This window comes from Pseudophryne corroboree, chromosome 9 (assembly GCF_028390025.1).
Source record: "Pseudophryne corroboree isolate aPseCor3 chromosome 9, aPseCor3.hap2, whole genome shotgun sequence".
Lineage (NCBI taxonomy): Eukaryota > Metazoa > Chordata > Amphibia > Anura > Myobatrachidae > Pseudophryne > Pseudophryne corroboree.
Window position 1 is genome coordinate 438948211 of NC_086452.1, and position 25418 is coordinate 438973628.

The window sequence follows — 25418 nt, forward strand, 5'->3', positions numbered from 1 at the left end:
GTGTTCAAGCCTGGATATCACTAAAACCAGGACTGTTAGTGTGCCTTGAGGACTGTGGTTGGGAAACACTGGTGTAGAGTGATACACACTACTTAGGGCCTAATTCAGATTTCAGACCTGATCATAGATGTGCAGGGGAACGCCCAGCACAGGACATTATCAGTAGTTAAGTACAGAAAACCCCTCACCCGGCTCCTGGGGGGACGCTGAACATGTCTTTGATGTTCCAAACATTGAAATTCATTTTAAAACCTATGGGGGAAAAAAGGCAAAGTCACATAAATTTTATACAACCATTAATATCGCATGACAATGAAATATAAATATGTGTGATGCCAATAGTATATTGTAAACTATAATATAGGGGGTAATTCCAAGTTGATCGCAGCAGGAAATTTTTTAGCAATTGGGCAAAACCATGTGCACTGCAGGGGGGGGCAGATATAACATGTGCAGAGAGAGTTAGATTTGGGTGGGGTGTGTTCAATCTGCAATCTAATTTGCAGTGTAAAAATAAAGCAGCCAGTATTTACCCTGCACAGAAATAAAATAACCCACCCAAATCTAACTCTCTCTGTAAATGTTATATCTGCCACACCTACAGTGCACATGGTTTTGCCCAATTGCTAACTTTCTTGCTGCTGCGATCAACTCAGAATTACCCCCATAGTTTTCTATTTTGAATGAAGATTCTAATTGCAAAGAAAAATAAGATTTTACTTACCGATAAATCTATTTCTCGTAGTCCGTAGTGGATGTTGGGGACTCCGTCAGGACCATGGGGATTAGCGGCTCCGCAGGAGACAGGGCACAAAAATAAAGCTTTAGGATCAGGTGGTGTGCACTGGCTCCTCCCCCTATGACCCTCCTCCAAGCCTCAGTTAGGATACTGTGCCCGGACGAGCGTACACAATAAGGAAGGATTTTGAATCCCGGGTAAGACTCATACCAGCCACACCAATCACACCGTACAACTTGTGATCTGAACCCAGTTAACAGTATGACAACGTAGGAGCCTCTGAACAGACGGCTCACAACAAAAACAACCCGATTTTTTTGTAACAATAACTATGTACAAGTATTGCAGACAATCCGCACTTGGGATGGGCGCCCAGCATCCACTACGGACTACGAGAAATAGATTTATCGGTAAGTAAAATCTTATTTTCTCTAAACGTCCTAGTGGATGCTGGGGACTCCGTCAGGACCATGGGGATTATACCAAAGCTCCCAAACGGGCGGGAGAGTGCGGATGACTCTGCAGCACCGAATGAGAGAACTCCAGGTCCTCTTTAGCCAGGGTATCAAATTTGTAGAATTTTACAAACGTGTTCTCCCCCGACCACGTAGCTGCTCGGCAGAGTTGTAATGCCGAGACCCCTCGGGCAGCCGCCCAGGATGAGCCCACCTTCCTTGTGGAATGGGCCTTGACAGATTTAGGCTGTGGCAGGCCTGCCAGGCTGCCACAGAATGTGCAAGTTGAATTGTGCTACAAATCCAACGAGCAATCGTCTGCTTAGAAGCAGGAGCACCCAGCTTGTTGGGTGCATACAGTATAAACAGCGAGTCAGATTTTCTGACTCCAGCCGTCCTTGAAATATATATATTTTCAATGCCCTGACAACGTCCAGCAACTTGGAATCCTCCAAATCGCTAGTAGCCGCAGGCACCACAATAGGCTGGTTCAGGTGAAACGCTGACACCACCTTAGGCAGAAAATGAGGACGCGTCCGCAGTTCTGCCCTGTCCGAATGGAAAATCAGATATGGGCTTTTATACGATAAAGCCGCCAATTCTGACACTCTCCTGGCTGAAGCCAGGGCCAGTAGCATGGTTACTTTCCATGTAAGATATTTCAAATCCGCCGATTTGAGTGGCTCAAACCAATGGGATTTGAGAAAATCCAAAACTACATTAAGGTCCCACGGAGCCACTGGGGGCACAATCGGGGGCTGTATATGTAGTACTCCTTTTACAAAAGTCTGGACTTCAGGAACTGAAGCCAATTCTTTCTGGAAGAAAATCGACAGGGCTGAAATTTGAACCTTAATGGACCCCAACTTGAGGCCCATAGACAATCCTGTTTGCAGGAAATGTAGGAATCGACCCAATTGAAATTCCTCCGTGGGGGCCTTCCTGGCCTCGCACCACGCAACATATTTTCTCCAAATGCGGTGATAATGTTGTGCAGTCACCTCCTTCCTGGCTTTAACCAGTGTAGGGATGACCTCTTCCGGAATGCCTTTTTCCCTTAGAATTCGGCGTTCAACCGCCACGCCGTCAAACGCAGCCGCGGTAAGTCTTGGAATAGACACGGTCCCTGCTGAATCAGGTCCCGTCTTAGAGGTAGAGGCCACGGATTTTCCGTGAGCATCTCCTGAAGTTCCGGGTACCAAGTTCTTCTTGGCCAATCCGGAGCCACGAGTATCGTTCTTACTCCTCTTTGCCGTATAATTCTCAGTACTTTGGGTATGAGAGGCAGAGGAGGAAACACATACACTGACTGGAACACCCACGGTGTTACCAGAGCGTCCACAGCTATTGCCTGAGGGTCTCTTGACCTGGCGCAATACCTGTCCAGTTTTTTGTTGAGGCGAGACGCCATCATATCCACCTTTGGTTTTTCCCAACGGTTCACAATCATGTGGAAGACTTCTGGATGAAGTCCCCACTCTCCCGGGTGTAGATCGTGTCTGCTGAGGAAGTCTGCTTCCCAGTTGTCCACTCCCGGAATGAACACTGCTGACAGTGCTATCACATGATCTTCCGCACAGCGAAGAATCCTTGCAGCTTCTGCCATTGCTCTCCTGCTTCTTGTGCCGCCCTGTCTGTTTACGTGGGCGACTGCCGTGATGTTGTCCGACTGGATCAACACCGGCCGACCCTGAAGCAGGGGTTTTGCCAGGCTTAGAGCATTGTAAATCGCTCTTAGCTCCAGTATATTTATGTGAAGAGACATCTCCAGGCTTGACCATACTCCCTGGAAGTTTCTTCCCTGTGTGACCGCTCCCCAGCCTCTCAGACTGGCATCCGTGGTCACCAGGACCCAGTCCTGTATGCCGAATCTGCGGCCTTGTAACAGATGAGCACTCTGTAACCACTACAGAAGAGACACCCTTGTCCGTGGCGATAAGGTTATCCGCTGATGCATCTGCAGATGCGATCCGGACCATTTGTCCAGCAGATCCCACTGAAAAGTTCGTGCGTGGAATCTGCCGAATGGGATTGCTTCGTAAGAAGCCACCATCTTTCCCAGGACTCTTGTGCATTGATGCACAGACACTTATCCTGGTTTTAGGAGGTTCCTGACAAGTTCGGATAACTCCCTGGCTTTCTCCTCCGGAAGAAACACCTTTTTCTGAACCGTGTCCAGAATCATTCCCAGGAACAGCAGACGTGTTGTCGGGGTCAACTGAGATTTTGGGAAATTCAGAATCCACCCGTGTTGTTGCAGCACTGCTTGGGTTAGTGCTACTCCGTCCTCCAGCTGTTCTCTGGACCTTGCCCTTATCAGGAGATCGTCCAAGTAAGGGATAATTAATACGCCTTTTCTTCGTAGAAGAAACATCATTTCGGCCATTACCTTGGTAAAGACCCGAGGTGCCGTGGACAATCCAAACGGCAGCGTCTGAAACTGATAATGACAGTTTTGCACCACGAACCTGAGGTACCCTTGATGTGAAGGGCAAATTGGGACATGCAGGTAAGCATCCTTGATGTCCAGGGACACCATAAAGTCCCCTTCTTCCAGATTCGCTATCACTGCTCTGAGTGACTCCATCTTGAACTTGAATTTTTGTATGTACAGGTTCAAAGATTTCAGATTTAGAATAGGTCTTACCGAGCCGTCCGGCTTCGGTACCACAAATAGTGTGGAATAATACCCCTTTCCCTGTTGTAGGAGGGGTACCTTGACTATCACCTGCTGAGAATACAGCTTGTGAATGGCTTCCAATACCGTCGCCCTGTCTGAGGGAGACGTTGGCAGAGCAGACTTTAGGAACCGGCGAGGGGGAGACCTCTCGAATTCCAACCTGTAACCCTGAGATATTATCTGCAGGATCCAGGGGTCCACCTGTGAGCAAGCCCACTGCGCGCTGAAATTCTTGAGTCGACGCCCCACCGTTTCTGAGTCCGCTTGTAAAGCCCCAGCGTCATGCTGAGGGCTTTGCAGAACCCGCGGAGGGCTTCTGTTCCTGGGAAGGAGCTGCTTGCTGCCCTCTCTTACCCTTTCCTCTGCCTCGGGGCAGATATGACTGTCCTTTTGCCCGCTTGTTCTTATAGGACCGAAAGGACTGCGGCTGAAAAGACGGTGTCTTTTTCTGTTGGGAGGGGGTCTGAGGTAAAAAGGTGGATTTCCCGGCCGTTGCCGTGGCCACCAGATCCGATAGACCGACGCCAAATAATTCCTCCCCTTTATACGGCAATACTTCCATATGCCGTTTGGAATCCGCATCACCTGACCACTGTCGTGTCCATAAACTTCTTCTGGCAGATATGGACATCGCACTTACTCTCGATGCCAGAGTGCAAATATCCCTCTGAGCATCTCGCATATAAAGAAAAGCATCCTTTAATTGCTCTAAAGTCTGTAAAATACTGTCCCTATCCAGGGTATCAATATTTTCAGTCAGGGAATCCGACCAGATCACCCCAGCACTGCACATCCAGGCTGAGGCGATGGCTGGTCGCAGTATAACACCAGTATGTGTGTATATACTTTTTAGGGTAGTTTCCAGCCTCCTATCAGCTGGATCCTTGAGGGCGGCCGTATCAGGAGACGGTAACGCCACTTGTTTTGATAAGCGTGTGAGCGCCTTATCCACCTTAGGGGGTGTTTCCCAGCGCGCCCTAACCTCTGGCGGGAAAGGGTATAATGCCAATAACTTTTTTGAAATTAGCACTTTTCTATCTGGGTTAACCCACGCTTCATCACATACATCATTCAATTCCTCTGATTCAGGAAAAACTACAGGTAGTTTTTTCACCCCCCACATAATACCCCTTTTTGTGGTACTTGCAGTATCAGAGATATGCAAAGCCTCCTTCATTGCCGTGATCATATAACGTGTGGCCCTACTTGAAAATACGTTTGTTTCTTCACCGTCGACACTAGATTCAGTGTCCGTGTCTGGGTCTGTGTCGACCGACTGAGGTAAAGGGCGTTTTACAGCCCCTGACGGTGTCTGAGACGCCTGGGCAGGTACCAACTGGTTTTCCGGCCGTCTCATGTCGTCAACTGATTTTTGTAATGTGCTGACATTATCACGTAATTCCATAAACAAAGCCATCCATTCCGGTGTCGACTCCCTGGGGGGTGACATCACCATTATCGGCAATTGCTCTGCCTCCACACCAACATCGTCCTCATACATGTCGACACACACATACCGACACACAGCAGACACACAGGGAATGCTCTATTGAAGACAGGACCCCACTAGCCCTTTGGGGAGACAGAGGGAGAGTTTGCCAGCACACACCCAAGCGCTATAATATATATGGGAACAACCTTATATAAGTGTTGTATCCTTATAGCAGCTTAAATATATAAAATATCGCCAAAAAAAGTGCCCCCCCTCTCTGTTTTACCCTGTTTCTGTAGTGCAGTGCAGGGGAGAGTCCTGGGAGCCTTCCTCACAGCGGAGCTGAGCAGGAAAATGGCGCTGTGTGCTGAGGAGAATAAGCCCCGCCCCCTATTCCGGCGGGCTTTTCTCCCGGAGTTTGAGATATCTGGCAGGGGTTAAATACATCCATATAGCCTCAAGGGCTATATGTGATGTATTTTTTAGCCATAAAAAGTATTATACATTGCTGCCCAGGGCGCCCCCAGCAGCGCCCTGCACCCTCCGTGACCTAATGGTGTGAAGTGTGTGACAACAATGGCGCACAGCTGCAGTGCTGTGCGCTACCTTCATGAAGACTGAAAAGCCTTCTGCCGCCGGTTTCTGGACCTTCAATCTTCAGCATCTGCAAGGGGGGTCGGCGGCGCGGCTCCGGGACGAACCCCAGGGTGAGACCTGTGTTCCGACTCCCTCTGGAGCTAATGGTGTCCAGTAGCCTAAGAAGCCAATCCATCCTGCACGCAGGTGAGTTGAACTTCTCTCCCCTAAGTACCTCGATGCAGTGAGCCTGTTGCCAGCAGGACTCACTGAAAATAAAAAACCTAAAACTTTTTCTAAGCAGCTCCTTAAGAGAGCCACCTAGATTGCACCCTGCTCGGACGGGCACAAAAACCTAACTGAGGCTTGGAGGAGGGTCATAGGGGGAGGAGCCAGTGCACACCACCTGATCCTAAAGCTTTATTTTTGTGCCCTGTCTCCTGCGGAGCCGCTAATCCCCATGGTCCTGACGGAGTCCCCAGCATCCACTAGGACGTTTAGAGAAAGCTAAATAAGCAGAGTTATGTAGTGTGTTTAAGTGTTTTCAGAAAGGACACAGGTCCTCATTCCTAGTTGTTCGCTCGCTAGCTGCTTCTAGCAGCATTGCAAACGCTAGGCCGCCGCCCTCTGGGAGTGTATCTTAGCTTAGCAGAATTGCTAACGAAAGGTTAGCAGTTCTGCTATTAAATATTTCCCTGCAGTTTCTGAGTAGCTCCAGACCTACTCCTAGACTGCGATCACTGCAGACTGTTTGGTTCCTGGTTTGACGTCACAAACACGCCCTGCGTTCGGCCAGCCACTCCCCCGTTTCCCCAGCCACTCCTGCGTTTTCACCTGACACGCCTGCGTTTTTTAGCACACTCCCGGAAAACGCTCAGTTACCACCCAGAAGCACCCACTTCCTGTCAATCACTCACCGATCAGCAGAGCGACTGAAAAGCGTCGCTCGCCCTTGTGTAAAAATAGGATTTTAATACCTACCGGTAAATCCTTTTCTCTTAAGGGCCCTACTCACTGGCCGACCCGCCGCCGAGCTGCCCGACGGCGGATACGGCCGACGAGCGACCCGGCGGCGGGGGGGCAGTGACGGGGGGAGTGAAGTTTCTTCACTCCCCCCGTCACGCGGCTGCATTGAAGTGCAGGCAAATATGGACGAGATCGTCCATATTGGCTTGCATGTACAGCCGACGGGGGACCAGCGATGAACGAGCGCGGGGCCGCGCATCGTTCATCGCAGGAGTCTCCACACTGAAAGATATGAACTAGTTCTCGTTCATTTATGAACGAGATCGTTCATATCTTTCAAAAAATCGGCCAGTGTGTAGGGCCCTTTAGTCCGTAGAGGATGCTGGGGATGCTTCAAGAACCATGGGGTATAGACGGGATCCGCAGGAGACATGGGCACACTATAAGACTTTGAATGGGTGTGAACTGGCTCCTCCCTCTATGCCCCTCCTCCAGACTCCAGTTATAGGAACTGTGCACAGGGAGACGGACATTTCGAGGAAAACGATTTATTTAATTCTTTTAAACTAAGGTGAGATACATACCAGCTCACACCATCAACACGCCGTAGAACCAGGGCCGTTTCTTGGGGCAGGCGAGCAGTGCAACCGCACTGGGCGCCCGCCGCGGCACTAACTGTGGCTCCCTGCTTCCCCCTCCTATTTCTCCCCGAGTAACCCGCTCGGGGGGCGGAGTTTCACAGAATGACGCGGTTGCGTCGTTACGTCACGACGCAACCCCGTCACTCCGCGAAACTCCCCCCCGAGCGGAGTACAGAGGGGGATCCAAGTTAGGAAGAGGGAAAGGCCGGCGCGAGGAGCGACTGGTGAGGCGGGTCGAAGAGCGGTAATCGCCTCTGTAAGTATTCTTTCTCTCTCTCTCTCTCTCTCAATGTGTAAAATGGGGACACCTGCCGTAATGTGTGAAATGGGGACTCTTGCCTGCCGTAGTGTGGGGATTTAATGTATCAAGGGCATTGCGGCGTGTGGTATAATATGGTGCAGGGGGCATTACTGTGTGGGGCTTAATATGGTAGAATTTTTTTTTCCTGTGGTGGTCATGATCTGTTGGAGCAGGGTCAAAAACTGGATTGTGAGGTAGTCTTTTCAGACGAGGCCATGCCCACTTGTCGGGTGCACGCGCAAGTTGTTTTTTTATCTAGGTGTGTGTGTGGGGGGCACATTTTTTTATGTCATGGGGGGGGCGCATTTTTAAATCTCGCACTGGGAGCCAAATTGGCTAGAAACAGCCCTGCGTAGAACATGGCATTCAACAACAACAACGCATGCAACAGCATGACCAACAGCAGTCACAGATATGACTGAACTCAATGCAACATGAGCGTAACTATAACCAAACTGCAGATACAGCCCGCACTGGGACGGGCGCCCAGCATCCTATACGGACTAAGAGAAAAGGATTTACCGGTAGGATTAAAATCCTATTTTCTCATACGTCCTAGAGGATGCTGGGGATGCTTCAAGAACCATGGGGTTTATACCAAAGCTCTAGAACGGGCGGGAGAGTGCGGATGACTCTGCAGCACCGATTGACCAAACAAGAGGTCCTCCTCAGCCAGGGTATCAAACTTGTAAAACTTCGCAAAGGTGTTTGATCCCGACCAAGTAGCAGCAAGGCAAAGCTGTAAAGCAGAGACCCCTCGGGCAGCCGCCCAGGATGAGCCCACCTTTCTGGTAGAATGGGCTTTCACCGATTTCGGCAACGGCAATCCTGCCATAGAAAGAGCCTGCTGAATTGTATTACAGATCCAGCGCGCAATAGTCTGCTTGGAAGCAGAAGCCCCAATCTTGTAGGGAGCCCACAGGACAAACAGAGCGTCAGCTTTCCTAATCTGAGCCGTTCTGGCGACATAGATCTTCAAAGCTCTGACCACATCGAGAGACTTTGACTCCGCCAAGGTCTCAGTAGCCACTGGCACCACAATAGGCTGGTTTACGTGAAAAGATGAAACCACTTTCGGTAGAAATTGTTGACGAGTTCTCAACTCTGCCCTATCCGCATGGAAAATCAAATAGGGGCTTTTGTGAGACAAAGCCGCCAATTCAGACACTCGCCTTGCGGACGCCAAGGCCAACAACATGACCACTTTCCAAGTAAGGAATTTTAACTCAACCTTTCGCAAAGGTTCAAACCAATGTGATTGCAAAAATTGCAGCACCACATTAAGATCCCACAGTGCCACATGAGGCACAAAAGGAGGTTGGATGTGCAGCACGCCTTTTACGAAGGTCTGAACTTCTGGAAGAGAAGCCAATTCTTTCTGAAAAAAGATCAACAGGGCCGAAATCTGTACTTTAATAGAGCCTAACTTTAGGCCCGCATCCACACCTGCTTGCAAAAAATGGAGCAAACTCCCCAGGTAAAATTCTTCCGTAGGAACCCTCTTGGATTCACACCAAGACACATATTTTCTCCAAATACGGTGGTAATGCTTTGCCGTCACTTCTTTTCTAGCCTGAAGAAGTGTAGGAATGACTTCACCTGTAATACCCTTTCGGGCTAGGATTTGGCGTTCAACCGCCACGCCGTCAAACGCAGCCGCGGTAAGTCCTGATACATGCACGGCCCTTGTTGTAACAGGTCCTCCCAAAGAGGAAGAGGCCAGGGATCTTCTATGAGCAACTCCTGAAGATCTGGATACCAAGCCCTTTTTGGCCAATCCGGAACAATGAGGATCGCCTTGTTCTTCTTATAATTTTTATCACCTTCGGAATGAGTGGAAGTGGAGGGAACACATATACCGACAGAAACACCCATGGTGTCACTAGGGCGTCCACCGCTATCGCTTGAGGGTCCCTTGACCTGGAACAATATCTCTGAAGTTTCTTGTTGAGGCGGGATGCCATCATGTCTACTTGAGGAACTCCCCAACAACTTGTCACTTCTGCAAAGACCTCTTGATGAAGACCCCACTGTCCTGGATGGAGATCGTGTCTGCTGAGGAAGTCTGCTTCCCAGTTGTCCACTCCTGGAATGAAGACTGCTGACAGAGTGCTGGCATGCCTTCCCGCCCAGCGAAGAATCTTCTTGGCCTCGGCCATCGCCACTCTGCTCCTTGTTCTGCCTTGGTGGTTTATGTACGCCACTGCTGTCACGTTGTCTGACTGAATCAAGACAGGCAGACCTCGAAGAAGATGTTCTCCTTGCAGTATGCCGTTGTAAATGGCTCTTAATTCCAGAATGTTTATGTGTAGACAAGCTTCCTGGCTCGACCACTTTCCCTGAAAGTTTCTTTCCTGTGTGACTGCTCCCCAGCCTCGAAGGCTTGCATCTGTGGTCACCAGGATCCAATCCTGAATCCCGAACCTGCGAACTTCCAGAAGGTGAGAACTGTGCAGCCACCACAGAAGGGAGATTCTGGTCCTGGGAGATAGAATTATTTTCCGGTGCATGTCCAGGTGAGACCCGGACCACTGGTCCAACAGGTTCCACTGAAACACCCTGGCATGGAACCTGCCATACGGAATGGCCTCGTAGGCCGCCACCATCTTCCCCAGCAACCGAGTGCATTGAAGAACTGACACCTTTGCCAGTTTCAGAATCTGTTTTACCATGTTCTGTATTTCCAGAGCTTTTACCAGTGTATCTAGAATCATACCCAGGAACGACAGCCGTGTCGTCGGATCCAACTGTGATTTTGGCAAATTTAGGAGCCAACCGTGTTATTGCAGAATCGTCAGTGAAAGGGCAACATTCTTCAACAATTGGTCCTTGGACCTCGCCTTTATAAGGAGATCGTCCAAGTATGGGATAATTGTGATTCCCTGCTTGCGCAGGAGAACCATCATTTCCGCCATTACTTTGGTGAAAATCCTCGGAGCCGAGGACAGACCAAACTGCAACATCTGAAATTGGTAATGACAATCCTGCACAGCAAATATCAGGTAAGCCTGATGTGGAGGATATATGGGGACATGTAAGTAGGCATCTTTTATGTCGACCGACACCATAAAATCCCCCTCTTCCAGACTGGAGATCACTGCTCGGAGAGATTCCATCTTGAATTTGAATCTTTTTAGAAATAAATTGAGGGATTTTAAGTTCAGAATCGGTCTGACCGAGCCATCCGGCTTCGGGACCACGAACAGGCTCGAATAAAAGCCCTCCCCCTGTTGTGACGGGGGCACCGTGACAATTACTTGATTTTGACACAACTTTAGTATCACAGCGCTGACTATCTCCCTTTCTAGAAGAGAAGCTGGCAAGGCCGATTTGAAAAATCGGTGAGGGGGCACGTCTTGAAACTCTAACTTGTACCCTTGGGTTACTATGTCTACTCTCCAAGGATCCAGGTCCGAGTGCACCCAGACCTGACTGAAGAGTTGGAGACGTGCCCCCACCGATGCGGACTCCCGCAGAGGAGCCCCAGCGTCATGCGGTGGATTTGGTAGAAGCCGGAGAGGACTTCTGCTCTTGGGAGCTTGCCACAGCCTGTGACCTTTTTCCCCGTCCTCTCTCCCTCGCAGCAAGGAAGGAGGACCCACGTCCTTTTTTGAATTTATTGGGCCGAAAAGACTGCATCTGATAGTGAGGCGATTTCTTCTGCTGTGCAGGAACATAAGGTAAAAATGAAGACTTACCCGCGGTAGCCGCAGACACCAGGTCAGTGAGGCCGTCACCAAACAAGACCCTACCGTTAAACGGTAGAGACTCCATCGCCTTTTTAGAGTCAACGTCAGCATTCCGTTGATGAATCCACAATGCTCTCCTTGCTGAGACTGCCATGGCATTGGCCCTTGATCCCAAAAGGCCAATATCCCTCACAGCTTCTTTTAAAGATGCTGCAGCGTCCCTGATATGACCCAGAGTCAAAAGCACACTATCCCTGTCTAGGGTATCTACCTCAGATGACAAGTTATCTACCCACTTTTCAATAGTGCTACTCACCCATGCCGAAGCAACGGCAGGCCTGAGTAGCGACCCTGTAGTGACATAAATGGATTTTAGCGTATTTTCCTGCTTACGATCCGCAGGATCCTTTAGGGCTGCCGTGTCAGGGGACGGAAGCGCCACCTTTTTGGAGAGACGCGATAAAGCTTTGTCTACCGTGGGGATTGACTCCCACCTTTCCCTGTCCCCAGAGGGGAACGGATATGCCACTGGAATTCTTTTGGGAACATGTATCTTTTTGTCAGGATTTTCCCAAGCCTTTTCAAAAAGTGCGTTCAGTTCATGAGAGGGAGGAAACGTTACCTCAGGTTTCTTTCCTTTAAATATACAGACCCTAGTATCAGGGACAGCAGGGTCGTCAGTGATATGTAATACTTCTTTTATCGCCACAATCATGTACTGAATACTCTTAGCCAGTTTTGGATGTAATCTGGAATCACTATAGTCGACACTGGAATCAGAGTCCGTGTCGGTATCTGTATCTGTTATCTGGGTAAATGCACGTTTCTGTGACCCCGAAGGGGTCTGGGCCTGTGACAAAGCATCTTCCATGGATTTCCTCCACGTCTGGTTCTTAGACTCAGATTTATCAAATCTCTTAGTCAACCTAGTCACATTTGCGTTTAAAACACTCAACATATTCACCCAATAATCCGTCGGCGGTGCCGACACGGCCACTCTCACAGTACTTTCTGTCCCCACTCCCGCCTCCTCCTGGGAAGAGCATTCAGCCTCAGACATGTCGACACACACGTACCGACACGCACAACCACACTGGGGCTATAGGAGACAGACCCACAATAAAGCCTGCAAGAGAGACACAGAGAGAGTTCTGCCAGCTCACACCCAGCACCTATCCCGGTACTGAAGCAAGTAACAAGACTGCCCAGACCTGTTAGTGCTTTCTATATATATATTCTAGCACCAAATCACTTGTGCCCCCCCCCCCCCCCCCACGGTTTTGCACCCTGTTACTTGTACAGCAGTGTGGAGGTCAGGGCCAGCGTCTCTGCAGCTTCTGTGGAGAGAAAATGGCGCTGGTCAGAGCTGTATGGGCTAAGCCCCGCCCACTACATGGCGCGCTTCAGTCCCGCTTAAAATAATCTTTATACTGGCGGGGGTCCCTTAACTAGTGCCTGGGCACTGTTATAACTTGGGGAGCTGTAGATGTAGCATATCTAGACTTTAGTAAGGCATTTGACACTGTCCCACATCGCAGACTGCTAAATAAACTTGAAAGCCTGGGGGTGGATTATAAATCAGTTAAATGGATAAGAACCTGGTTGAAGGATAGGAAACAGGCAGTTGTAGTTAATGGAGTGCAATCTATGGAGGGAAATGTTACCAGTGGAGTACCCCAGGGATCTGTGCTTGGTCCAGTTCTCTTTAATATCTTTGTTGGTGACATTGCAGATGGTATTGAAGGGAAGATATGCCTTTTTGCAGATGATACAAAGATATGCAACAGGGTAGACACACCGGGAGGGGTCAAACAAATGATTAATGACCTAGGTAGGCTTGAGAAATGGTCAAGAACGTGGCAACTACAATTTAATGCTAAAAAATGCAAAATCATGCACTTGGGTCTCAAAAACCCAAAGGCTAAGTATAGTATCAAGGGTACTATAATGGAAACTACTGAGGAGGAAAGAGATTTAGGAGTCACTATTTCAAGTGACTTGAAGGCAGGAAAGCAATGCAACAAAGCAATGAGAAAGGCAAGTCAGATGCTTGGTTGCATAGGGAGAGGAATCAGTAGCAGGAAAAAAGAAGTGATAATGCCACTGTATAGGTCATTGGTACGGCCCCATCTGGAATACTGTGTCCAGTTCTGGAGACCCTATCTCCAGAAGGATATAAATACATTAGAGAGTGTACAAAGAAGGGCAACTAAAATGGTGCATGGCCTACATCACAAAACTTACCCGGAAAGGCTAAAAGATCTTAACATGTATAGTTTGAAGGAGAGAAGGGAAAGGGGCGACATGATAGAAACTTTCAAATATATCAAGGGTCTTAACAAAGTTCAGGAGGGAAACATTCTTCAAAGGAAAAGAAGTATTAGAACTCGAGGGCATACATTGAGACTGGAGGGGGGGAGGTTCAGGGGAAATTTAAGGAAAAATTACTTCACAGTAAGGGTAGTGGATAAGTGGAATAGCCTCCCATCAGAGGTGGTAGAGGCTAAGACTGTAGGGCAATTTAAACATGCTTGGGACAGGCATATGAATATCCTTACAAAGAATTAAGGTTAAAAAAGGGTTGAGATTGCCTAAAGGATAAAATAAAAAAGGGGCAGACTAGATGGGCCAAGTGGTTCTTATCTGCCGTCAAATGCTATGTTTCTATGTTTATGCCAGTGGCGTTTGTGGTGTTCATGCTGCCCAGGGCGCCCCCCCTGCGCCCTGCAGTGCCGAGTTATGTGTGGGAGCATGGCGCGCAGCGCGCCCGCTGCGCGGTGCCTCAAACGCCGTCAATGACGTCTTCTGATCTTCTCATACTCACCCGGCTTCTGTATTCTGGCTCTGTGAGGGGGGTGACGGTGCAGCTCCGGGAACAAGCAGCTAGGCGTACCAAGTGATCGAACCCTCTGGAGCTAATGGTGTCCAGTAGCCTAAGAAGCAGAGCTCTTGAACTCAGAAGAAGTAGGTCTGCTTCTCTCCCCTCAGTCCCACGATGCAGGGAGCCTGTTGCCAGCAGGTCTCCCTGAAAATAACAAACCTAATAAAAGTCTTTTTCTGAGAAACTCTGGAAAGCTCCTCAGTGTGCATCCAGTCTCACTGAGCACAGAATCTAACTGGAGTCTGGAGGTGGGGCATAGAGGGAGGAGCCAGTTCACACCCATTCAAAGTCTTATAGTGTGCCCATGTCTCCTGCGGATCCCGTCTATATACCCCATGTTTCTTGAAGCATCCCCAGCATCCTCTAGGACGTATGAGAAATTGCATCGTTTTGTGTGAAAGTACTTTGCGCGTGCGCCCTGCGGCCCATACGCATGCGCAGAATTGCCAGTTTTTAGCCTGATCGCAATTCTGCTAAAAACGGCAGCGAGCGAACAACTCGGAATGACCACCACAGTTCTTCTTTTCACTTGACTTACTTCCATCAGTAACATATCTTGGTGTGCACCACTAAATGTTTATTTAAAGACATTGTATACATCTCTTGCATTAATAACTAAGTGTTCCTTTTGACAATGGGTCAACGGGTACGGGTCGTTGAGTCGACTCAACTTAGGTCGACCAATGAAGGTCGACATGGGCATTAGGTCGACATGTACTAGGTCGACAGGTGAAAAGGTCAACATGAGGTTTTTTTTTACTTTTTTTTGGTGTCGTTTGCATCGTAAAGTGAAGGGGAACCCCAATTAGTGCGCTGTGTCCCCTCGCATGCTTCGGGCAAGGTGCCTCTCTCCGCTACCGCTTTGCTCAGCACAGGTTACCGTTCCAATCGTAGTCCACGTGGATCGTCAAGTATGGAAAAATTCAAAAAAAGAAGAAAAAAAAACGTGAAAAACTCATGTCTACCTTTTGACCTAGTACATATGGCCATGTCGAGCTTCAGTGGTCGACCTAAGTTGTGTCGACCTAACGACCATATCCCTGGGTCAACCCATTACAAGTTTACAGAGGGATGTTAAAAGCCAAAGACAGCAACATATTATTGGTTATTATCTGGAAAGATAGAACATGATTTTAGGCCATAGCCTGCAAACAATGAAATGCTGCCCCCTGTACACTACCTAATCCAAACTTTTCTGATGCTGAATGCGTCTTCATTAGCTTTAATAATAAGAATTTACTCACCGGTAATTCTGTTTCTCGTAGTCCGTAGTGGATGCTGGGAACTCCGTAAGGACCATGGGGAATAGCGGGCTCCGAAGGAGGCTGGGCACTCTAGAAAGATCTTAGACTACCTGGTGTGCACTGGCTCCTCCCACTATGACCCTCCTCCAAGCCTCAGTTAGGTACTGTGCCCGGACGAGCGTACACAATAAGGAAGGATTTTGAATCCCGGGTAAGACTCATACCAGCCACACCAATCACACCGAACAACTCGTGATATGAAACCCAGTTAACAGTATGAAACGATAGAGCCTCTCAACAGACGGCTCAACAATAACCCGATTTAGTTAACAATAACTATGTACAAGTATTGCAGATAGACCGCACTTGGGATGGGCGCCCAGCATCCACTACGGACTATGAGAAACAGAATTACCGGTGAGTAAATTCTTATTTTCTCTAACGTCCTAGTGGATGCTGGGAACTCCGTAAGGACCATGGGGATTATACCAAAGCTCCCAAACGGGCGGGAGAGTGCGGATGACTCTGCAGCACCGAATGAGAGAACTCCAGGTCCTCCTCAGCCAGGGTATCAAATTTATAGAATTTTGCAAACGTGTTTGCCCCTGACCAAGTAGCTGCTCGGCAAAGTTGTAAAGCCGAGACCCCTCGGGCAGCCGCCCAAGATGAGCCCACCTTCCTTGTGGAATGGGCATTGACAGATTTAGGCTGTGGCAGGCCTGCCACAGTATGTGCAAGCTGAATTGTACTACAAATCCAACGAGCAATAGTCTGCTTAGAAGCAGGAGCACCCAGCTTGTTGGGTGCATATAGGATAAACAGCGAGTCAGATTTTCTGACTCCAGCCGTCCTGGAAACATATATTTTCAGGGCCCTGACAACGTCTAGCAACTTGGAGTCCTCCAAATCCTTAGTAGCCGCAGGCACCACAATAGGCTGGTTCAGGTGAAACGCTGACACCACCTTAGGGAGAAACTGGGGACGAGTCCTCAATTCTGCCCTATCCATATGAAAAATCAGTTAAGGGCTTTTACATGATAAAGCCGCCAATTCTGACACTCGCCTGGCTGATGCCAGGGCCAATAACATGACCACTTTCCACGTGAGATATTTCAGATCCACGGTTTTTAGTGGCTCAAACCAATGTGATTTCAAGAAATTCAACATCACGTTGAGATCCCACGGTGCCACAGGAGGCACAAATGGGGGCTGAATATGCAGCACTCCTTTCACAAATGTCTGAACTTCAGGTACTGAAGCTAGTTCCTTTTGAAAGAAAATCGACAGAGCCGAGATCTGTACTTTAATGGAGCCTAGTTTTAGGCCCATATTCACTCCTGCTTGCAGGAAATGCAGAAATCGACCCAGTTGAAATTCCTCTGTTGGGGCCTTTTTGGCCTCGCACCATGCAACATATTTCCGCCATATGCGGTGATAATGTTTTGCCGTAACATCTTTCCTGGCTTTAATAAGCGTAGGAATGACTTCCTCCGGAATGCCCTTTTCCTTCAGGATCCGGCGTTCAACCGCCATGCCGTCAAACGCAGCCGCGGTAAGTCTTGGAACAGGCAGGGGCCCTGCTGTAGCAGGTCCTGTCTGAGCGGCAGGGACCAAGGGTCCTCTGAGATCATCTCTTGAAGTTCCGGGTACCACGCTCTTCTTGGCCAATCCGGAACCACGAGAATTGTGTTTACTCCTCGCTTTCTTATTATTCTCAGTACCTTTGGTATGAGAGGTAGAGGAGGGAACACATATACTGACCGGTACACCCACGGTGTCACTAGGGCGTCCACCGCTATCGCCTGAGGGTCTCTTGACCTGGCGCAATACTTCTCTAGTTTTTTGTTTATGCGGGACGCCATCATGTCCACCTGTGGACGACCCCATTGATTTACAATCATTTTGAAGACTTCTGGATGAAGTCCCCACTCTCCCGGGTGGAGGTCGTGCCTGCTGAGAAAGTCTGCTTCCCAGTTGTCCACTCCCGGGATGAACACTGCTGACAGTGCTAGTACATGATTCTCCGCCCATCGGAGAATTTTTGTGGCTTCTGCCATCGCTGTCCTGCTTCTTGTGCCGCCTTGTCGATTCACATGGGCGACTGCCGTGATGTTGTCTGACTGGATCAGCACCGGCTGGTGTAGAAGCAGGGATTTTGCTTGACTTAGGGCATTGTAAATGGCCCTTAGTTCCAGAATATTTATGTGAAGGGCAGTCTCCTGACTTGACCATAGTCCCTGGAAATTTCTTCCCTTTGTGACTGCCCCCCAGCCCCGTAGGCTGGCATCCGTGGTCACCAGGACCCAGTCCTGTATGCCGAATCTGCGGCCCTCCAGAAGATGAGCACTGTTCAGCCACCACAGAAGAGACACCCTGGTTCGTGGAGACAGGGTTATTAAACGATGCATCTGAAGATGCGATCCGGACCACTTGTCCAACAGGTTCCACTGAAAGATTCTGGCATGGAACCTGCCGAATGGAATTGCTTCGTAAGAAGCTACCATCTTTCCCAGGACCCGCGTGCAGTGATGCACCGATACCTGTTTTGGTTTTAGGAGGTCTCTGACTAGAGAAGACAACTCCCTGGCTTTCTCCTCCGGGAGAAACACTTTTTTCTGGGCCGTGTCCAGAATCATTCCCAGGAACATTAGACGTGTCGTGGGGACCAGCTGTGACTTTGGGATATTCAGAATCCAACCGTGCTGGCTCAGCACTTCCTGAGATAGTGCTACTCCCACTAACAACTGTTCCTTGGATCGTGCCTTTATTAGGAGATCGTCCAAGTATGGGATAATTAAAACTCCCTTTTTTCGAAGGAGTATCATCATTTCCGCCATAACCTTGGTAAATACCCTCGGTGCCGTGGAGAGTCCAAACGGCAGCGTCTGGAATTGGTAATGGCAATCCTGTACCACAAATCTGAGGTACTCCTGGTGAGAATTGTAAATGGGGACATGCAGGTAAGCATCCTTGATGTCCAGGGATACCATGTAATCCCCCTCGTCCAGGCTTGCAATAACCGCCCTGAGCGATTCCATCTTGAACTTGAATTTTTTTATGTATGTGTTCAAGGACTTCAAATTTAGAATGGGTCTCACCGAACCGTCCGGTTTCGGTACCACAAATAGTGTGGAATAGTAACCCCGGCCTTGTTGAAGTAGGGGTACCTTGATTATCACCTGCTGGGAATACAGCTTGTGAATTGCCGCTAGCACTGCCTCCCTGTCTGAGGGAGCAATCGGCAAGGCGGATTTTAGGAAACGGCGGGGTGGAATCGCCTCGAATTCCAGCCTGTATCCCTGAGATACTATTTGAAGGATCCAGGGATCTACCTGTGAGCGAACCCACTGATCGCTGAAATTCCTGAGGCGGGCCCCCACCGTACCTGGCTCCGCTTGTGAAGCCCCACCGTCATGCGGCGGACTTGGAAGAGGAAGCGGGGGAGGACTTTTGTTCCTGGGAACCTGCTGTTTGCTGCAGCCTTTTTCCCCTGCCTCTGCCTCTTGACAGAAAAGACCCTCCTTTTCCCCGCTTATTTTTCTGGGATCGAAAGGACTGAACCTGATAAAATGGCGCCTTCTTAGGCTGTGAGGGGACATGGGGTAAAAATGCTGACTTCCCAGACGTTGCTGTGGAAACTAGGTCGGAGAGACCATCCCCAAATAATTCCTCCCCTTTATAAGGCAAAACTTCCATGTGCCTTTTGGAATCTGCATCTCCAGTCCACTGGCGAGTCCATAAGCATCTCCTAGCAGAGATAGATAGTGCACTTACTTTAGATGCCAGCCGGCAGATTTCCCTCTGTGCATCTCTCATGTATAAGACTGAGTCTTTGATATGGTCAATTGTTAACAGGATCGTGTCTCTGTCTAGTGTGTCAATATTTTCTGACAGGTTATCTGACCATGCAGCGGCAGCACTGCACATCCAAGCTGACGCAATTGCTGGTCTGAGTATAATGCCTGAGTGTGTATATACAGACTTCAGGATCGCCTCCTGCCTTCTATCAGCAGGTTCCTTAAGGGCGGCCGTATCCTGGGACGGTAGTGCCACCTTTTTTGACAAACGTGTGAGCGCTTTATCCACCCTCGGGGGTGTTTCCCAACGTAACCTATCCTCTGGCGGGAAAGGGAACGCCATTAGTAATTTCTCAGGAATCACCAATTTCTTATCAGGGGAAGCCCACGCTTCTTCACACACTTCATTTAATTCATCTGACGGGGGAAAAACTACAGGTAGTTTTTTCTCCCCAAACATAATACCCTTTTTTGTGGTACCTGGATGTAAATCAGAAATATTTAACACCTCTTTCATTGCCTCAATCATGCAGCGAATGGCCTTAACGGGCATTAAATTTGACTCATCGTCGTCGACACTGGCGTCAGTATCCGTGTCGACATCTACTTGTGCCACCTGAGATAACGGGCGTTTTAGAGCCCCTGATGACTTTTGAGACCCTTGGACCGGCACGAGCTGAAGACTCGGCTGTCCCACAGTCGGCATGTCGTCAAATTTTTTATGTAAGGAGTCTATACGTGCACTCATTTCTTGCCATAATACCATCCACTCAGGTGTCTGCCCCGCAGGGGGTGACATCTCTGCTAAAGGCATCTGCTCCCCCTCCACATCATTATCCTCCTCAAACATGTCGACACAGCCGTACCGACACACTCCACACACACAGGGAATGCTCAAATAGAGGACAGGACCCACAAAAGCCCTTTGGGGGGACAGAGTAAGAGTATGCCAGCACACACCAGAGCGCTATATATATACAGGGACTAACTGAGTTATGTCCCTAATAGCTGCTTATACTGTATACAGTGCCAATTTAGTGCCCCCCCTCTCTTTTTCCCTCTTACTGTATTGTAGAAATGCAGGGAAGAGCCAGGGAGCTTCCTTCCAGCCGAGCTGTGAGGGAAAAATGGCGCCAGTGTGCTGAGGAGATAGGCTCCGCCCCTTTTTCGCGGCCTATTCTCCCGCTTATTTTGGGATTCTGGCAGGGGTATTTACCTCATATATAGCCCCAGGGGCTATATATTGAGGTATTTTAGCCAGCCAAGGTGTTTTTATTGCTGCCTCAGAGCGCCCCCCCCCAGCGCTCTGCACCCTCAGTGACCGGAGTGTGAAGTGTGTATGAGGAGCAATGGCGCACAGCTGCAGTGCTGTGCGCTACCTTGGTGAAGACAGGATGTCTTCATGCCGCCGATTTTCCGGACCATCTTCCTGCTTCTGGCTCTGTAAGGGGGACGGCGGCGCGGCTCCGGGACCGAACATCAAGGCTGGGCCTGCGGTCGATCCCTCTGGAGCTAATGGTGTCCAGTAGCCTAAGAAGCCCAATCCGGCTGCAAGCAGGCGAGTTCGCTTCTTCTCCCCTTAGTCCCTCGCTGCAGTGAGCCTGTTGCCAGCAGGTCTCACTGAAAAAAACAAATTCTAAGACTATAACTTTCTAAGAGCTCAGGAGAGCCCCTAGTGTGCATCCAACCTCGGCCGGGCACGAAATCTAACAGAGGCTTGGAGGAGGGTCATAGTGGGAGGAGCCAGTGCACACCAGGTAGTCTAAGATCTTTCTAGAGTGCCCAGCCTCCTTCGGAGCCCGCTATTCCCCATGGTCCTTACGGAGTTCCCAGCATCCACTAGGACGTTAGAGAAAATTTAATACTGTGACACCACAATATAGGGGATCGGTATGAGATACCGCCGGCCGTCAGTACAGCGACAGCAGCATCCCGGCGACAAGATGCCGGCAGCGTGGCGAGCGCTAGTTAGCTCCTTGCGGGCACGGTGACTCGCTGTGCTGAGAGGGAGAAAAGCCTGTAGCGTCAGCACTATACCGCTGTGCGGGATACCGGCGTCGGCACTGTGATCGCCGGATCCCGTGCGGCGGTATGCTAACCGCTTCCCCAGTGAGACTGAGCTTGTTCATATCCAGAATTGTCTTACAATAACACCCACCCATGTCAGCTCTGGGCCTGATTTACAGAAATGCATTTGCAGTGAATTTGTATGCCTCGCCTGTGCGAAAATATGCAAATGCTGCAGCTGCCTGGATTTGTACTGAGGTGCCCACCGGCGGCTTTGCAGTTCCTAGCAGCTACGTACAAAGTTGCAGTGTCAGTAGCAGAACAGTAAAAATAGGATTTTAATTACCTACCGGTAAATACTTTTCTCGTAGTCCGTAGAGGATGCTGGGGTACACATTAGTACCATGGGGTATAGACGGGTCCACTAGGAGCCATGGGCACTTTAAGAGATTAATAGTGTGGGCTGGCTCCTCCCTCTATACCCCTCCTACCAGATCCAGTCTAGAAACTGTGCCCGAGGAGACAGACATACTTCGAGAGAAGGAAATACACAGATAGTGATGAGATCCACACCAGCTCACACATAAGGCAAACCAAGCTAACCTGCTTGAAACAATTCAGCAACAGCTGAACAACAGTACTTAACCAAGTAACAATGCAGTACTGAACCAAGTAACAACTGCAGGAAAATGAAGCGCTGGGCGGGTGCCCAGCATCCTCTACGGACTACAAGAAAAGGATTTACCGGTAGGTAATTAAAATCCTATTTTCTCTTACGTCCTAGAGGATGCTGGGGTCCACAATAGTACCATGGGGATGTACCAAAGCTCCCAGTACAAGAGGGAGAGCGCTGAGTCTCCTGCAGAACCGATTGACCAAACTTTAGGTCCTCAGAGTCCAAAGTATCGAACTTGTAGAACTTAGCAACGTGTTCGACCCAGACCAAGTTGCTGCTCTGCAAAGTTGTAAAGCCGAGACACCCCGGGCAGCAGCCCGGGAAGAACCCACCTTACGAGTAGAGTGAGCTTTAACTGATTTTGGACATGGCAATCCTGACGTAGAATAAGCATGCTGGATAGTGAACCTGATCCAGCGAGAAATCGTCTGCTTAGAAGTAGGACACCCAATCTTGTTGGGGTCATAAAGGACAAACAGAGGGTCCGACTTTCTGTTACGAGAAGTTCTCTTCACATAAATCTTCAAAGCCCTCACAACATCCAAGGACTTTGAGGTAATTGAGGAGTCAGTAGCAACTGGCACCACAATAGGTTGGTTGATATGAAAAGCCGACACAACCTTTGGAAGGAACTGCTGACGTGTCCGGAGCTCAGCTCTATCTTCATGGAAGATTAAGTAGGGGCTTTTACAAGACAAAGCCCCCAACTCCGACACACGTCTAGCAGACGCTAAGGCCAACAAAGTGACAGCCTTCCACATGAGAAACTTGACCTCAACCTTCTGTAGAGGCTCGAACCAATCCGATTGGAGGAACTGTAACACCACATTAAGATCCCAGGGTGCCATAGGAGGCACAAAGGGAGGCAGGATGTGCTGAACCCCTTTCAAGAAAGTCTGAACCTCAGGGAGAGAAGCCAGTTGTCTCTGGAAGAAAATGGATAAGGCCGAAATCTGGACCTTTATGGATCCCAAACTCAGGCTCATATCCACACCTGCTTGCAGGAAGAGGAGAAACCGTCCCAGTTGAAACTCCACCGAAGGAAACTTCTAGGATTCACACCAAGATACATACTTTTCCAAATGCGATGGTAATGTTTAGATGTTACTCTAGTGGTCTCCAATCTTATTTGGGGTGTGAGCTACTTTCGGAAAATAAAACCTCTGAAGGAGCTACCCCCTCCCCCCAGATCGCGTGCGTTCCTGCAAAAGTGGGTGTGGCCTCACAAAAGTGGGTGTGGCTTCACAACTACAAGTAATGCACCCCTGCATAGTGCCAGATACACAAATAATGCCCCTCAGCAGTGCCAGATACAGAAATAATGCCCCTCAGCAGTGCCAGATATTCAAATAATGCCTCCCAGCAGTGCCAGATACACAAATAATGCCCCCAGCAGTGCCAGATACACAAATAATGCCCCCCAGCAGTGCCAGATACAATGCCCCAACATTGCCAGATACAATACCCCCTGCAGTGCCATTTAAAATGCCCCCCCCCACAATGTCCGATACAGCGCCCTACACAGTGCTAACCCTTGCTGGCTTCTTCTACTGCCGCTGCTCCTCCTGTATGAGGGATGGAAGGGGAGGAGATCGCAGCGCGCGCCACTCCTGTGAAGTCCGGAGAGCAGCTGTGGTGAGGGTGACAGAGTCTCCGGCGGCAGAGGCATTTAAAATATAGTGCCTGTAAGTGAGCCAATCAAAACTCGTGGTCCGGCAGCCAATCAGGTGCCGCCACTGCCGGTCCACGAGCTCTGATTGGCTGACGGCTGGCACCATATTAAAAATGAAGGGAGGAGGAGTGCCAGTGACTGCCCAAGCCCGTGCGCTCTGTGAACTACCGAAAATACTACAGCGAGCTACCGGTAGCTCGCGAGCTATGGGTTGGAGATCACTGCGTTACTCCTTTCCTAGCCTGTATCAGGATAGGAATAACCTTGTTCGGAATGCCGAGCTAATATCTGGCGTTCAACCTCCATGCCGTCAAACGTAGCCGTGGTAAGTCTTGATAAGCGAATGGCCCCTGTTGCAGAAGGTCCTCCCAAAGAGGAAGAGGCCTCGGGTCTTCCAGCAGTAGATCCAGAAGATCCACGTACCAAGCCCTTCCTGGCCAGTCCGGAGCAATGAGGATTGCCTAAACTCTTGTTCTCTTTACGAGTTTTCGAATCCTTGGAATGAGTGGAAGTGGAGGAAACACGTACACTGACTGGAACACCCACGGAGTTACCAGGGCATCCACCACCACTGCTTGTGGGTCTCTTGATCTGGAACAGTACTTCCGAAGCTTCTTGTTGAGACGGGAGGCCATCATATCTATTTGAGGTACACCCCAAAGTTTTGTCACCTCCGTGAACACCTCCGGATGGAGGCCCCACTCTCCTGGATGGAGATCGTGTCTGCTGAGGAAGTCCGCTTCCCATTTGTCCACTCCCGGAATAAAGATTGCTGACAGCGCCAACGCGTGCCTTTCTGCCCAGAGGAGGATTCTTTTTACCTCCGACATTGCAGCTCTGCTCTTCGTTCCGCCCTGTCGGTTTATGTTGGCCACCTTCGTTACATTGTCCGACTGTACCTGAATGGCCCGATCTTGTAGAAGATGTGCCGCTTGTAGAAGACCGTTGTACATGGCCCTTAGTTCCAGAATGTTGATTGGAATAATGGATTCCAGACTTGACCACCTTCCTTGGAAGGTTTCCCCTTGGGTGACTGCGCCCCAACCTCTGAGACTTGCATCCGTAGTTAGAAGGATCCAGTCCTGAATCCCGATCCTGCGGCCCTCTAGAAGATGAGGCAATTGTAGCCACCACAGGAGTGAAATCCTGGCTTTTGGCGACAGACGTATCCTCTGGTGCATGTGCAGATGAGACCCCGACCAATTGTCCAGGAGATCCAGTTGGAAGGACCGTGCATGAAATCTTCCGTACTGAAGAGCCTCGTAGGAGGCAACCATCTTCCCCAGACGGCGAATGCACTGATGAACCGATACCCGGGAAGGCTTCAAGACATCCTGGACCATAGTTTGGATCACCAACGCTTTCTCCACCGGTAGAAATACCCTCTGCACTTCTGTGTCGAGGATCATCCCCAGGAAAGACAATCTCCTTGTCGGCTCCAAATGTGACTTGGGAAGATTCAGGATCCATCCATGTTCCCTGAGCAGTCGAGTCGTGAGAGCAATGGACTGTAACAACATCTCCCTGGAAGATGCCTTTATCAGCAGATCGTCTAGATAAGGAATTATAATCACCCCCTGCCTGCAGAGGAGAATCATTATCTCTGCCATTACCTTGGTGAACACCCTTGGTGCAGTGAAGAGGCCGAACGGCAGTGCCTGG

At 49.5% G+C, this 25418-nt stretch overlaps 1 protein-coding gene across 4 annotated transcripts in view; it reads right to left on the reverse strand.

Moving 5' to 3' along the window:
• Positions 1 to 25418, reverse strand: part of IHO1 (interactor of HORMAD1 1) — a 154210-nt gene that overhangs the window by 70134 nt on the left and 58658 nt on the right. For 3 of the 4 annotated variants that reach the window (XM_063941079.1, XM_063941077.1, XM_063941078.1), the window contains exon 2: positions 189 to 252. In XM_063941079.1, coding sequence (XP_063797149.1) covers positions 189 to 244 — 56 coding nt within the window. In that variant the 5' untranslated portion in view covers positions 245 to 252. Of the gene's footprint in view, positions 1 to 188; positions 253 to 25418 lie in introns of those variants that run through there. The other variant, XM_063941080.1, reaches the window with a different exon arrangement.